The sequence below is a fragment of the Pleurodeles waltl genome, chromosome 7 (assembly GCF_031143425.1).
Source record: "Pleurodeles waltl isolate 20211129_DDA chromosome 7, aPleWal1.hap1.20221129, whole genome shotgun sequence".
NCBI lineage: Eukaryota > Metazoa > Chordata > Amphibia > Caudata > Salamandridae > Pleurodeles > Pleurodeles waltl.
Window position 1 is genome coordinate 780,925,423 of NC_090446.1, and position 16,676 is coordinate 780,942,098.

The 16,676-nt window shown below is 45.0% G+C and overlaps 1 protein-coding gene across 1 annotated transcript in view; it reads right to left on the bottom strand.

Moving 5' to 3' along the window:
• The window catches only part of ADAMTS2 (ADAM metallopeptidase with thrombospondin type 1 motif 2), a 1,546,369-nt gene extending 1,530,644 nt beyond the window's left edge, over positions 1-15,725 (bottom strand). The window contains exons 1-2 of the mRNA XM_069199292.1: positions 15,487-15,725; positions 8,989-9,350 (exon numbers count right to left, since the gene is read on the bottom strand). Coding sequence (XP_069055393.1) covers positions 8,989-9,350; positions 15,487-15,574 — 450 coding nt within the window. The 5' untranslated portion in view covers positions 15,575-15,725. The remainder of the gene's footprint in view (positions 1-8,988; positions 9,351-15,486) is intronic.
• Positions 15,726-16,676: the final 951 nt, after the last annotated feature.

Here is a 16,676-nt window from a genome sequence, read left to right on the forward strand (position 1 = left end):
GTCATCCAGAGTTCTCGAAGTCTGCAAGAAGTTGAAGACGTCGCTTTTCGAATACCCCCCCATCCAACCGCAGGCCGGGCCAGACCGCTACCCCATCCGAAAACCACTATACCCTCCAAGGTGAAAGATCGAGACATAAATACTTATAAAATAACATATAACATCCAGGTGAGGTTGCGTTGCCATTGCACAACATGTGCCACTGTTTTGTGCTTGAGTACAAACTCTAATGATAATACACATGCAGATATAGAGCAGGCCATCAGAATACACCTGCCGAATGCCCTCCGCTACAAAGTGCATTATTTTAGAAATCTCACATCACAAAGGAAACATTGGCAGCTGTGGTGTTTCTGCAAGGTACATTCTGTCACATCAATCTGCAATCACTCGCAATGGAGATGTCAAGGCCAGCAGCACAAATCCAGCCTTAATATGATATTTCAGAACATAAATTGGATTAGTTTTGACCGAATCTGAACAGAAGAAAGATTGTGAACAATAAGATTGCCCTTTGGCGATCTAATTCCGGAGGGAAATAACAAATAAATATGACACATGTTGATCCATTTTCTTTAACTTGTCACTTCTTTTACAGATTATTTTCTTTTGTCTGTATTTCGTATACTTTTGGAAATAATGAGCACTTTGGGTTCTGATGTGCTACTCTGTTTCAGCCCCGTGGTTCGGTGTAACAACTCAACATCTGTTGACATCCATGCCCTGGATGCGTCAATGCAGTTGCATGATTGATGAGTGGCAGAGAGAATAGCAACAACATCATCGCCAATACACAACAGTGAGAAGGCCCAAGTAGCAGAAGCACATATCAACCTCAAAATATGTGTTTTCTTAAGGGTAAAGGCCATCTGGTTAACTGCTTCTATAGTAACAGAGAGAAACCTAAAATGCACAAATACTGTGCTTTACAGCCAAAGGATCAAATTGTTCAAACCTTCAGGACTTCTTATGTCGCTGGCTGTGGTTCGTTATTGGAAGCTATTTGTGATTCATTGACAGACATATCAAAGGCGAAGTTCCTAAGTTAAAGTCCTACATGCGCGACAGTATGCATCTCATCAATGCCACAGAGGGTCAGGAATCTGAAACTGGTATGGGCATATTAGTGACCTTGGATGTAGAATCACTCTACACCAATATACCTCCAGATGAGGCTGTCGAGGTTATACCTGAGTGTGTGTCAGGGATAGAGAAGGACTCAGCTCTATGTGACCTTGTCGTAGCCCTCATGAGGGTGCTGTTAAAGAAGAACTGCTTCATGGTCAGAAATGAATTTTTTGTACAGAAGAAGGGAGTGGCGAAGAGAGCTTGTTTTGCTCCAAATTAAGCAAACGTATTTGTGGGCAGATTTGGGGAAAGGGTTATACATAGTCAGAAAAATCTATTCCTTTCCAACATTAGAGTATGGGAATGTTTCACGGATAATATCTTTCTAATTTGGTGCGCAGTGAAGAAGATCTAAACATTTTTTTAGAATGGTTATACAACCAGAGCAAGGTCTTGCATTTCACAGCAACTACATTCTCACTGAGATCAACTCTCTAGATCTTTGGATCAGGGATCTAGACCGTTACCTATACCCTACACTGTACAGCAAAGCCACGGACACTAACTCCCTGTTCAGATTTAACTGCCACCAGTCACGAACTTTGAGGGACAACTTCCCATATGGTCAATTTCTGAAATTGCTGAGGAGTTGTAAATTCAAAATTACTTCTTCCAGGGAGGCGGGCCTGCTTAAGTTCAAACTCTTAGACAAGTGCTACCCAAAGAACATTTTTAGCAGGTCCATAAAGGGGTGCTGGTATTGGCCCAGGAAATGTTTATTGACACCCAGATCAAGGGAGACCGCAGATGAGAGAATAGTGATGGTTAGCACGTTTTCACCAGCAAGTAATGAAGTGAGGGAAATTAGCACTAACAACGGGCTGTTAATACATGATACTTGCAATGGGTTACCCTTACTTGCATACGTAAGGAATAAAAACATAACTGACTATGTGGTAAGAGCACACAAAGACACCCCCCAAGAAATATGCCATAAGGACGTCATAGGGCCTTCCAGCAGTTATAGGTCACTACAGATGTGGAGGGTGTTCTGTATGCAAGTCTACCTCCAATACAAAAAACTTCAGAGGTACAGGACAGTGTTTTTAATCTACGGTCTTTTTCTAATTGTAATACACAGAATGCAATCTATATTATAAGATGCCCATGTACTAAGATATATGTAGGTCAAACCACACAGATGGCCAAACAGTGGATCGCACGACATTGGAGCAGAATTAAATGCAAAGTGGAAGGTGCACGGCACTTCTTGGAACACCAACATACGGAGGATAAAATATATTGGCAAGTGGTTGAAGTGGAGTCCTCGGACAGTCATGTTGGAACATGAAGAACATGGGACTGATGAGAATGCACATGGATGGACATGTTGGACAGCACCCAGAACGACCTAAATGATGTGAATGACCCTAGGAGTTTCAATAAGCCACAGTGAATTATTGTGTGTCGACTTATAGGTACAATATTCACCTCTGGCTGTATAATTGGACCGCATGATGATTCTGGTGAAAAAGTGACTTCGTGATATGTTTGTCGTTTAAGAGATGATGCAACACCCTTCATGTCTTTATAACGTGTAACTGCATTTAATGATTCTTTATCGATTCATACTACCGCCATCACAATTGAGCATCTTATTCAACAAATAGTATAATTTTGGCCTTGCAAGCATTATGCTACATTTCCCAGGTCCTAGTCAGTAAGAATAGTGGTTAGTACATGCGTATACAGTAGGTTCGCCCCGACCAATAGGTACACTTTCTTTCCACCCCTTATATCCCCTCCCCCTCAAATCATTTATTTTTTTATTTCCCCCCCCCTCATTTATTTCCCTCCGTGGTTGACTACTGCCTCCTATTATTTTAAGTAGTTCATATTGGCTTTATTTCAGACTGTGAGATTATTATATGACTGCCACTCTATACTGCATTAGATTTGTTTTGAGATTCTTACCGTGAGCACAATTTGGAGGCGAGCATGTGATCTGCCCAATATTGCAACTGTGGTTGACTGTCTTGTGTATATGGTCACCCAGGAGATAAGTCCATAGTGTCTGCCGTGTGTTCTTTCGTTTGCTAGCTGGTTTGCCATCACGGTTGTTGGGAGGCAGATATACTCACTGTTTCTGGTATGTTATGTGATAATAATGCAGTTTGAATTACACTAATGGGTTGTGATCTTTGCTCTAAGGTTCTTTTTTTATTTTTCTCCAGTGAAAGACTTGAGGAAGTTAGGGTTATATTGCAGGAAGCAAAAAACATTTTGGACAGGTGAACTATGGTTTTTGGTTGATGGGCATTATATTGATTGTGCATGCACACGTGGAGGTATCACCCTGTTAAGCATTGTGAGTTACACTAGGGTGGCTTGCGCTTTTATGGTAATATCACTGGTGATATCAAACACAGTGGCAGTGCCCTTATTGATAGCTACACATACATATATGTAGAGAAATTGACATGTTAATTTGTGTGGACTGTGGCTGTTAGAAATGGAGTCTTTGGTTGGCAGTCAGGTTACCCCCCTGTCCAAGCAAGGACCCTCACTCTAGTCAGGGCAAAGGAGAAACACACCTGGTAAACCCCCACTCACCCCCTTGGTAGCTCGGCACGAGGAGAAAGGCTTAAGCCAGAGACAATGTGTAAAGTATTTGTACCAACACACACAATAATACAGTGGAAACACTACAAAATGACTCAACATTAGGTTAGAAACAAAATAAGACTAAAGCAGCAAAAATCTAACATACCACAGGCAAAGTTATGAATTTTTAAAGATTAAACTTCAATATAGTGCTTAGAAAGACAAATGCTTCAAATTGGTGATATCACGGCATTGTGACAGAGACATTCCCAACAATCTGATGCCAAAGGCACCGGTCGCAGAGTCACACGGACCCCCAGGTACAGTACCTTGTGAAACTGAGGAAACAAGTCGGTGCACAGAGTCGGGGATCGTGGCATTGCTGGATCTGAGGCAGCATCATTTCCGGTATTGCAGAGCGAAGGAGCAGAGGCATCACGAAGAGGCATCGGGTCCTTGCTGCGGAGAGGTGGAGGTGAGCCGGCTTCGGTGCGAAGCGTTGCATCCGTGTACTTCTGGCAGGGTCGATATCCGGCATTCATGATGTGGTGCAGCGCCTTCCACAGAGTTGCGGACTTCAGCAAGACTGCATCAGGCCTGCAGGGTCATCGCACTCCAGCGAGGACCACGGCTTCAGTTGCAGGCAGTGTCACAGGATTCGGCAGCGGCGTCAGTCCGAAGTCGTCCGAAGTCAGTGTACTTGGTTTTTCTTGGTTTTTCCAGCAGCTTCTCCTTTCAAGGGTCATGGGACTGGATTAGGCACATCTTGGCAGTTCAGGAGTCTCAGCAGAGAACCCAGGTGCTGGCAGAGGAAGTTTTTGATGGCCCTGAGACTTCCGAGCAAGGGGCAAGCACAGTCCAAGCCCTTGGAGATTCTTCTCAAGCAGGAATATACCACAAAGTCCAGTCTTTTTCTCCTCTCACAGGCAGAAGCAGCAACTGCAGGATAGCCCAACAAAGCACATTCACAGGCAGGGGCAGCACGTCTCCTCAGCTCTTCAGCTCTTCTCCTTAGCAGAGGTTTCTCTTGGTTCCAGAAGCACATCCTGAAGAAATCTAAAGTCTGGGGTATTGGGTCCACTACCATACAGTTTTCTGCCTTTAAAGTTGCCCAACTTAAAAAAAAATCTCTGTTGTTTACAGGATCCTGCCTTGCCCAGGCCACCTCAGACACACACTAGGGGGTTGGAGATTGCATTGTGTGAGGGCAATTACATCCCATTCAGGTGTGACTACTCCTCCCTCCACTCTAGCCCAGAAGGCTCATCATTCAGGCTACACCCCAGCTCCCTTTGTGTCACTGTCAAGAGGAGATTCACAAACAGCTCAACTGTCAGTCTGAATCAGACAGGGATTCCACAAACAGGGAGAGTCAAAGAATGGTTTAAGCAAGAAAATGCCTACTTTCTAAAAGTGGCATTTTCAAACTAACAATCTAAAAATTAACTTCACTAAAAGATGTATTTTTAAACTGTGAGTTCAGAGACGCCAAACTCCATATTTTATTTGTTCTCAATGGGAGACTGCACTTTAAGAATATTTAAAGACAGCCCCCATGTTAACCTATGAGATAGATAGGCCTTGCAACAGTGAAAATCGAATTTGGCAGAATCTCACTGTTGAGATATGTACAAACACATCACTACATGTCATACCTTTACCATACAATGCATCATACTATTGGGCTACCTAGGGCCTACCTTAAGGGTGCCTTACATGTATAAAAGGGAAGGTTTGGTCCTGGCAAGTGGGTGCACTTGCCAGGTCGAATTGGCAGGTTAAAACTGCACATAGACACTGCAGTGGCAGGTCTGAGCCGTGTTCACAGAGCTACTCCAGTGGGTGGCACAATCAGTGCTGCTGGCCCACTAGTAGCATTTGATGTACAGGCCCCAGGAACCTCTAGTGCACTTTACTAGGGGCTTACTAGTAAATCAAATGTGCCAATTATGGAAAAACTAATTACACATACAATTTCACATAGGGAGCACTTGCACTTTAGCACTGCTCAGCAGAGGTAAAGTACGCAGAGTAACAAAAACAGAGTCCAACACACATAAACAACCTGGGAAGCAGAGGCAAAAAGTTAGGGGAGACCATGCCAAGGATGCTAGGTCTAACAGTCGCACTTCACTGAGAGTTGTATTCTCATTGCGATTGATTGTATGTAGGTTGACATCTCCCACTGCAATGTACAGAGGTGACACCACAGGTGGAGGGATTGAAAATAGACGACTAGAGATTAGTCACACAGTCTCATTCTCTCTAGTGTGGTGGTGATCTATGGCACACTTCTCTTGAGATGAAACAAACTATATTGTTGGACTACACATTGATAGATCAGTATTTTACATAGGCTAAGGATTGGTTACTTAGCATCTGACTGCAGACTAAGGAGTGTGGATCCATACTCACATATAGGTGAGTGCTCAGAATTAACTGAGGTCCTCCATCTATCTTGTGAGGATTTTAATTGTTATGAAGGTTCATTTTGTGGCTGAGGATCATTTCTGGTTCTTCTCCATTGACTGCAGGTCATTAGTCAGATGACTTGGTCCTGAGGAGACCCCATTGGTGATACAGGGTCGAAACGTTGACATTTTACTCCCTCCCTCCCTCGGTTCCCAGATATAATATTAGCAGCGGGAATTGTGAATTGGTCTACAGCGTCATGAAATACATAATTGTAAGTAATGTATTGAACCATGGTGAAGCACAGTGTCTTATGACATATATGTTATTACTATTTTGGCCACTTTTTGAGCACTGAGTCTGCACTTTTTCACTTATTCACAGACCAATACACGTGTATGGTGACTATAAAGTATTGACTGTAACCTTTTTTCAGTCCACTGTCCTCTCTTTTTTTTAAGTACAAGAGTACTGGCATGATGAAATTATTTTACATTTGGATGGTGGACTCCTTGAATTGTTTGTAAGGTGTCCAATACAATGAATGAGTCCCATGGGACACTGTTTATGTTTGAAACTTTAACCATGGCCCCAGTGGGCATATAGGGGCATTGTTGTTTGTTGTTTGTTGTTACATATTAGAGCTAAAGGAAGCAAACCGAGACTGACCTTCTTTGATGGTACCAGACCTCTGAACCATATACAGGTTCAGGAAAACTTGAACAAACTGATTTCCCACCAATGTTAGTGAAAACACTTAGCAAATTCATGTAGGTAGGAAATTACACTAGCCAGAAACATGTGCCAAGCTTTGGAATACAGGTGATAGGGCTTAAGCACATTAAGCAGACAGGCCTGGTGTGATCCACCGATGGCATGTATCTCTGGTACCGTTGACAGAACTGCAGATCAACTCTGCCAACCAGCTACTGATAAAGGTCCATGCCAACAATTAATAATCCTATTCTAGATGGATTAACCAGTCTGACAGTTTACTACATAGCTACTGGCCAGGAGACGATATAAATGAAAGAACAAGGTAAATCTCATCAGACCGCTCTCACACACACAATTCTCACAAAAAAAGCTGAAAGCAAGAGTCTGAAACAGTGGTCCTTCCAAGTCAGACACAACATATCCTGCACAGGGAATCCCAGAAGGTTTATCGTATGTGTGTCTGTTTTTAAATATGCACATCTAGCCTGTAAGCAACAGAGCACTGTGCAAAATAAGAATCAGGCATACCTGCAGAACTTGGCTCTCTATCATTTACCAACCAAGTACCTACAGTTGACCAAAGGAAGAAATTCTGCCAGTAGAAGTTTAAGCAGTAAGAGAACTTTTCTAGAACCCTCAGTATTCAAGACACCAGAGTAGCTAATCCTCTCTTTGGCAGCACAACTGCTCAGACATCATCCAAATCACCAAAAAAGACACACCACTCCAGTATAACGGTCGTAATTTGTTTTGAGGGACTAACAGAAGACATGAAAAGTTATTTTCAAAATTCTTCTATTTAGCAGTAATTAGACAGGTTTCTAAGTGAAGTGATCTAGTGCTGCTGCTTAGCTATATAAGTGTTCACCTATACATCACAGTAAAGCAAATCATCGCTATTTGAATGGATTCCCACTGATGTCCATTCTCACTACTTGATGACCTTGCATGATCAGGATTCAATGGCATCGCCTGAAAACCAACCATAGCATGTTTTAAATAGCACAGGAAAAGGACATATCTGATAATTGACCATGGTTTGCCCTGTAATCCTTTCAAGTCCTGTAATCGTGGTAGCATTTGTCCACCTGGTACAATTAAGATTAGTATCTACCAAACACCTTTCTTTCAATGTAGAAATATGAATGCCCTGCTTCAGAACTGATGGCAAAGAACCCTAAGTACGTATGTATGTACGCGGTATATCTACAGTGCAAAAATAGCATAGACAAAAAGCAGCCCAGAACAGCACAACAAAGACTGGCCTTCAGTTTTATGGACTCCTCCACCGGGTGAAATGAGAGATCTTTGCAATTTGTGGCTGATGTGCAAACATGTATATCCTTCGTCCACACATCACTCGCATTTACTGTAGTGTGCTTTGTGAAATAGTCACGATTTGTTGTAAGGACAGCCTTGTAATTGCGTCTACACACCACATAATCCCACAAATCTTGTGCATGAACTCACATATCCCCCCCCCCCAACTAATGATTGGAACTAAGAAATCCACTTTTAATTTAGTCCATGGTAAGAAAACTGGAGTGAGTGCATGGAATGGCTTGCTGAGAACACAAGACGAATCTTATCAACTAACAATAACCAATAACACTGGACTAACCACTGACCTTGTGTTCCAGAGCAGCGTATTGCCCATGGTAAAACACGTCCATGTCTCATCAGTGGTAGTAAGCGCTATATAAACGCAATTACATAGTTAAGTGGTGGCTGTTTGCTGGAGATGTCCAGCATTCTTAAAAAAAAGAAATGCAATCGAGCAGCCATGTCTAAGGTCTGAACTCCGCGTGGCGGCGGCAAACTGGTCCCAGAGAGACAACACCTCTACAATGAGAAATCACCCTGTGCCTTACATTAAGATATATTCCATTTCAGAGGCAGTGAATGCTGAAAAGCCTGTATTTGGTAATCTCGGAATGTCATGTATTACCGAATATGTGTAAACTGCTAATTACCCATACCAAACATGATTAACACTGTGAAGAAGCTGTCCCTGGAAGGGAATGCACGGCGCGAGAGATACTCTGGTTAATTAGAATTCACAGGTACGTGCATTACAACCGCACGCTGCATGTGACTGTAATGATGGGGTTTCACATCTTTTAATGGCTGTGCAGGGAAAGAAGTAGGCTGAGTTAATAAAAAAAAGTGTAACAGAAAAGGCCTTACCAGCCCGTCACAGTTACTTATGGCAACGGAAGCGTTGGGGAGGTCGGTGATGTCCCCCACATACAAGCAGTCCCCGTGTATCGGCTCGGAGCGGGTCACGTTGGCGTCCCCCTGCCACTCCACCCTGGCCCCCGGAGCCACCACTCGCGAGTTCGGTCTCAGCCTGAGGTGGAGCTCCCTTCCGAACACAGTGACGTTATAAAACAGCTCCTTATTGGTTGACTGGTGTGGGCCAGTGTCCGCATCCCTTCTGAAGCGGCCTCCAGCAGATGTGCCACCGCAGTGGGGGACACCCCTGCCCTGCGCGTCCGTCGTCCTTGGCGTCACCAGCTGGTACTCCTCCACCTTCCCCAGGAGGGACTCTGCAAGGAGAGGACAATAGTCAGTGAGGGCCACCCCAGCCAGCAGCGCAGGTGCCCGCGAGACGTGGTGCGGGGTTCAGGCACCTGCATGTCTGCCAATATACACCTGCATTACAAAAGTTGCCAGCCCATGCAAAGTCGCCATGCATTTCTCATTACAGAGGCAGTGCCAGGGTTCTAGGATGTCATTAGAGCCCGCGGAAGGCCTAGCTGAGCCCACTGCATCGGAGGCTGACATGATGGATTGGAAAGTCACGGAATCCATTACTGCGCACAGCTTCAAAATGTAAAACCAGCAGCTCTGCAGTCACTGCGAGACCGAGAGGGGAAGATTGTGCGTGTTGACAACAGACCTGGCTGCACTTAACAACCAGAAGCGACACCTGACAGCAGATTACGTTCCTATCTTCAAGTAAACACTCAGAGGCCGGGGCCTGGCCCAGGTACTGTACTGTAACCGGGCTTTTACACAGGACAGCACTGAGTGCAGTGCCTCCCATGGCCCTCCTAAGAAAGCAATGTAACCTCTTGAAATCAGCTCAGGATAAATGCCGCCATGGCTTCCATTAGGTAATTATTGCCCGTTCGTTACAAACAACCGGTAATTAATTAGTGAAGCCTTACCACATAATCAGCTATCGTTTGTTTGTTTCCATCCGTGCATCTTTTAATATTTTGGTAGATGCATTTAATTGTGTCAAAAGGAATAGGTGTACGGAAATCCTGGCAAGCTTTTTTTTGTGTTTCTTTTAATAAATGCAGACTTATATGAGCATATAATTTGAGATAATTTTGTAACAAACGTGCAATAATTATCTGGTTGAAAATAAATCATGATTTATCATGTTTATAAGGGAACAAGATCTTTATAAATGAGCAACGGTAGTCTACATATGTTAGATGGTGATGCAGTTCTTTTATTGATAACACGTTGTAACACCACAATCTTTGTTGTTTAGCAGTATTTTATTCAGATTTTACATTCCATTCTATTATTTCTCCTTTATCGGTCTGGAGAAAGCTGGATTTCGGCGAAACACGGCTTGGCAGTGAAGACTGAACTGGTAGGATGTAAAGATAATACACCTGCACCATTGTGGGTGAAAACGTTTGATAATTCGAATTTGCTTTGGTCATATGAATTAACGTATAATTAGAAAATAAAGTATGTTGTTTCAGAAATAACAAGGTGTATGTCTGTCATGTCCCAAACTGCAGTTTTAGCTTCTTTTGTGAATATTTTTCTCTAAAGGGTAACCAGGGTTTCTTAGTTGGGGGGAAGCAATGGGCGCCATACTGGTTTATCCAATTTCAGATTTTTATTTGAGAAGTATTTATTAGCAGTAGAAGTTTTTCAACATGAACTGATAAACATTCCTACCCCTCCCAGTGAAGCTAATGCTATTAGAGAACTAATTGGCAAGTCTTATGTGGCCTAAATTCTTATTATAAAAAAGAGCAACAATATACCCTGTTAAACACCAGAGGATTTTGTACAGCACACCTCCTGAACTCACATACTGGAAAGTGGTCTCATTTGTGATAGTGAACAAATAGGAGACTCTCTTAAAAACAGTTTTGGCCAAGGATCACACAGTTTGACTAAACAGAGAAGCCAGGATTGATCCCAAATTTTCTATGTTTACACTTTGGAATTAAGCAGCTACATTGGGGTCTCTTTCGTACACCAAAGGTTAATGCTGTGTACTTGATTCATTAGGTGAACTTTGCAGGACGTAAGTGCTTCACAACAGAGAGTATGTTACAAATTTTATTTTTGATTTTGTGTCACAGGAAGATTTGCCAAGATTTGAACCTTGTTCTGCATGTGATATCATCGCCAGCTGTAACTAGTACACTAAATTGCCTTTTGTGAAAGCTCATCTTGTTTTGTGCTGGAATTTCCAAGATGACCTCAAGTTGAGCCAGAGCCAGGCTTCTGGCTCGAGCGTGGCTACAGCTTTCAGTGGCTCGTCCACCTCTAAGTATGAGTACCACAGTACCATACAGTAGAGGTCGGTGGTCTCAAAGCCAGGTGGTAAACTAGCCAAATGGCCATATTTACCACTGACATGATGAAGGAATGAAGTATTTCTGTAATCTATCTCTGCTTAAGTGTTACTGTCTGACAGCAATAAACTCTACCACCTCATCCCAATTCCACCCAAGAAGACAGTATTTATTTATATATAAATTAGGACTCATTGGTTTATAGTATTTGTATTTAATTTGATTCTATAAGGGTCTACGTGTATTTATTGCTCACTGCATCCATGTTTATCAATATGTATTTTGTGTACGACTGAAGCTGTACTCTTACTTCATCATTTATTTAACCAGTAAGCCTAACCTTATATGTGGAATCCTGAAGGGTTTTGGTGCTTTAAGTAGCCATATGCGGCACCTTAATACGCTCCAGTGAAAACATTAGAGGTGCAGTACCAGCACATGCGACTTTTTTAACATTCATTAGACAATTGGCCATTTTTATTTCTACTTCACTGCTTGTTAACCTGAAAACAAACAGCAATGACAATCAGAAAACCTATTTTCGATATTTCGTATGTTTAAAAATAAATACAGACTGAGAAATAGATGGGTTTCTCCCTGCATTTACCCATAAAAAATCTTGAAAACAAAAAAAGGAAAATCTTATTTACAATATGGCCCCTAGAGGGCTGAATATAAAGCAGCAGAAAGGGGGTTGTGAAAGGCAGGACTATGTTATAGAGCTGGATGAGCCACTGAAAGCTTGAGCCAGGCTTGACTCTGAAATCTGGCTCTGGTTCAGCTTGAGGTCCTCTTGGGACCTTAGATATGGCTCTGTCTGCCACCACACTGCCTTTGTGTGCTAAGAAAACTAAAAGCAGCAGGCTTTTATGTGATACAATCAAGAGAAACAGATACTCATTTAGTGGCTGAACTGTACAACGTGGAATTGGAACAATTGGGATCAATCCTGATTGCTCTGCTTAATACAATTGTGTGATCCTTGACGAATATTTAATTTTACCGAGCTTTCTTTTTTTTTTGATTTTGACATACGAGAGCACCTTCACATATGTAAGTTATTTTTTTTTTTTAGTTATTGTTTGAGTTAATAGATCACAATGCTTCTCAATTACGTAACTAGGCCTCATATTACACTGCACACATGATTCGTGACCTGCCCCTTAGTTCACCAATAGCATTGTCGTCAAGCAGGAGTAAGGGGCAGGGAAGTTTAAAAACTATTACTTTAAAAAATGCCTTTTAATGCAGTGATATAATCAGATGCATTACGGTGCAAAGCCTCTGCATGTTAAAGAAATGCACTTTTTAGAATTTTGAAAATATTTTTTCGTTTTTTTATTTTTTATTTTTTTACTTGATGTTTGTTGCATGATTAGCACTGCCAATATTTTCGGGCACGGCTCTAGAATCCGCCAGACCTTGGCTCGGCTCTCCCCGTTCATTTATTGACTCGCCCATCTCCACTATGTGAGCAACAGTGAGCTGAGGAAGTAAAAAAGCGAGAGAAAACCAGAAAGAGGCCTGGAAAGAGAGAGCCAGATAGAGAGGGAAGTGAGGGGTTAAACCCAGCGTAGGTGGGATTGTGAGTTAATGTATCTTAGAAAGACGGGAGGAGAGAGAGTGAGGCATTTTCAGAAAAGAGAGAGGGCGACAAAAAGAAGTGCTAAACAGATAAGGAGAAAAAAGGACATGCGGAGATTGAAAGTGGGCAGAGACAGTAAGCGAGGTAGATATTCAGAGACATGTGGAGAAGACGGTGTCACAGTGATAGAGGCAGAGTGTGAATGGGGTGGATGGAGAGGACCAGACAGTGATTTCATGGGTACTCCCCGACACTTGCAAGGCTCGTGCTCCAGGAGGCTTTGGCAGAGGAGGGCGTGAAGGAGCGTGAGCCCTGACCTTAGAATGCGCGCTCGGCACAATATCTAAGGGTTAAAACAAAGCCTGTCCCCAGCTCTCCAAAATATGATTAAAACCAGCTCTCCTCTGCTGCGCGCCGTGTGCCCCGGCTCTCATCTGCAGGCTTTGGAATGTGTTAGTGGGGCCCCTCCAGAGCCCCCACCTCGTGCACATACATCACGAGGATGGGGAGAATGTGGCGGCTTTCTGGGGCGCTACTGAGGAGATCAAACAGCAACAGGTGGCGGAGCGGCCCTGGACCTGCTGACGGCGAGAGCACGGGACAGGCAGGGCAAGGACTTCAGTGTCCGCCCCACCGAGGATCGCACCCTCGTCGCACTGCGAGAAGGGGCTAGTGAAACCCACTAAACTTGTCACCTCTGCCGAGAGCGCTGCGTTGAGCCGCAGTGATTTAACTCAGATGCCGGGGCCGTGCTCCAGCTGTGTGGGTGTGCACGGCTCAGGCACACACCTGCAGCCAGCATCCACATCTGTCCTGCACACTGCGGGGTGGGCTCACCTCGCCGGAGTGAAGCCAAGGAGTGCGGGGCCAGCAGGCTGACCTCCGGGGGAAGGGCGGACACGCTGCAAGTTCAAGGGAGGTGAGCAGAGGAACAGCGCCAGGGCAGCAGCTGGGTGGAGAGATGGGACAGGCGGGGTAAACTGGGAAGGATGAGAGAGCGGACACTGAGTGACGGAGCTGCCAGGAGCGATCAGTGTGAGGGGAGTTAAGCAAGCAAGGAAAGGGGCATCCTCTTCGGATGATTTGTAGTAAAGTGCAGCCATGTGGGCACTGGCACCACTGTCCCGGCTGCGCTGCTGATTGATACGTGCCAGAGGCTGGTGTAGCGGGCACCATCAAGGAATGGCAGCGCGATGTGGCAGGGCATGCGGTACCCCTAGGAGCGGAGTGTGTGAGGGCGCGAGGACTGAGCAGAGCACCATGAGCGGCAGGCAGAGTGAACTGCAGGGATCAAGCTGAGATACCCCCAGGACAGGAGAGCGCGGTTCGGAGGCTGACCAACAGGACATCAGTGTGAGGTGCAGAGACAGTATGAGATTGACATCCGCGAGACCATCAGGGACATGCACTGAGGTCCTACTGAAAGCAGGCAGTGTGAAGCGGTGGTAGCAGGGGTGGCCAGGGAAATAGGACATCAGTAGGGGTAGGCCGAGTGAAGGGGGTGGGGTGAAGTGCCTTCAGGTTGTGGGAAGGGAGGTGGAAGTGCACCATATCGGGGGCAGGCATTACGCAGAGAAATAACTGAAAGTGATGAAGCACCAGAAATCGGCTTTTAAAAGAGTGGTCTACTAATGAAATACCATCAGAAGCTGGGTATTAAATGAAGAAGGTCTGTGACTGAGATACCACGTAAAGCAGGATACTAAAAGGCAAAAAACTGAGATACCATCAGGAGTTAGCTAGTATAGAAGGTCGGTGACTGAGGTTCCACCGGGAGCATGCATTAAAAAGAGAAAGGTCTGCTATGTGTGTGCTCCTGACAGCAGGCAGTGTATGAGGTGGGAGCACCCAGGGTGAACAGGACGGTCTTGGAATGAGATACCATGAAGACCAGACGATAGGAGAGGGAGTTCCCGGCAAGGAAGGAAACAGAAGGTGTGAAATGGAAGGGCAAAGTCGGATATCATAATCAGCAATCTCTGGTAAGATGGCGATAGGGTTAACCGACTATATCATGAACAGGTACTATGAGGGGAACATCTAGAAGCACGATGAATAAATATCATGCAATATGAATAGAGAGAAGTTTGAGGCTGGGCAGTGAACATGGCTAGGTAGCGTTAGAGAACAATAATGTAAACAATACACCACCTGCGACTGACAAACTAACAGGAGCAGGTAGTAATGGTATATTACAGGCATATATAAAGCGCACAGTCCGCTGTCAGTGGTCCTGGGTCAGAGTCCAGTCGGACCAGAGCCTTCCACAGCAGACAGGCGTCTGAAGCAACTTGTGACAATGTGCTCTCAGCAGTGTGAATAGAAATGCAGTGCGAAAAGGAACATTGGAGGAGTACAAGCCGAACTTCCAAATCCGCCTCACTGCAGAAATGTCCCTCTGCTACTTGTTAGCACTTCAGCAGTTGCTGACACAATGAGATACTCCGAGGATCAAGCGTGCAGTGGTAGATCTGGGTAAGATAAGCATCGGCGGCAGGTAGTGTGAAGAGGACAGTGCCTTGACGGGCAGGCAGCACTCACCTCTGTCGCTGGAGATGAAAAGGGCATGCTGCGTGTGCAATATGAGCGCCCAGCATAGTATGCTGGGCGCCCCTGCCGTGGGAGCCATGGCCGGGCTGTGGCGCCGGGAGCCGGCAGGGGCAGCACTTTGGGATGCAGTCTCGAAGTTCGCCGCTGTCCACGCGCCGCCGAGCGAGCCGCCTGCAGAAAGCACCACGACTACCGCTCCGCTAGACAACTCCAGCTGCACAGCCCGGCCAGCGCGCGCGACCCTGTAAGAGGCGCGGCCATTGGAGCTTGCGGCGCGCGCCCGTCCCGCCAGAGAGAGGCGCCCAGCCATTGGTTAGCCCACGCTGCCCCTCCCGCCGCGGTCCTCGCTCTCCTGTCACTTCCAGCTGATGTGTCTAGTCCTGGGTCCCAGCGAGGCCCGGGACAGTCATTTACTCCCTAGCAGCATCTAATTAAGGCACATTTTCGAGACATTTTTGTGGCTTTTCTTCAAGGTAACAGCTGACTGGTTCTTATTGTCTTAACTGCGGTGTCTGGAGAGGCCCTCAAGCTTTAAACCGATCACTAAAATATATGTTTTTTTTCCAAACTCATGTGTGCCGGAGTGCTTGCGTACTGACAGATGTTTCTAGTTAGGACCGTCATGTCTGTTCTCAAGTTAAACCGAACTTATAATTAGATACCTATGTGCGCAGCCAAAGACTTTTAATGCAGTCGTCTAAGTAAGTCGTGCAAGCTGAAAAAGCACCGTTCAGAACCACTTCAAACTCTAGGAGCTATTGAAGCAGAGCCACCCTGACTTCAAATTCTAGGAGCTAAACAATTATAATTCGTAGCACTTTAAACTCTGGGGCCTGTGCAGCCCTTCCTCACCCATCGACTTCAAACTGTAGGGGTTAGACAGTCACCATTCGATCGTGTTCAAACTCTGGGAGCTAAACAAGACCTATTTTTCCGCGTTCAAAGCCGAGGATCTATACAGTCACCCCTCTCCAAACTTTCAGCTGCAGGACCCATACCGACAACGCTCTCCCTTGCCATATGAGCTGTGCAACTACCCACCGACGGCTCCTGACCTCAAACTCTAGGAGCTATACAGGACCTCATTCCCAATTTCGAAATCCAGGAGCTATAAAAGCATTCATCTCTAAATTTTAAACATCATGACCTACACAAGTGCCCCAACCACTTCCTCAAACCAA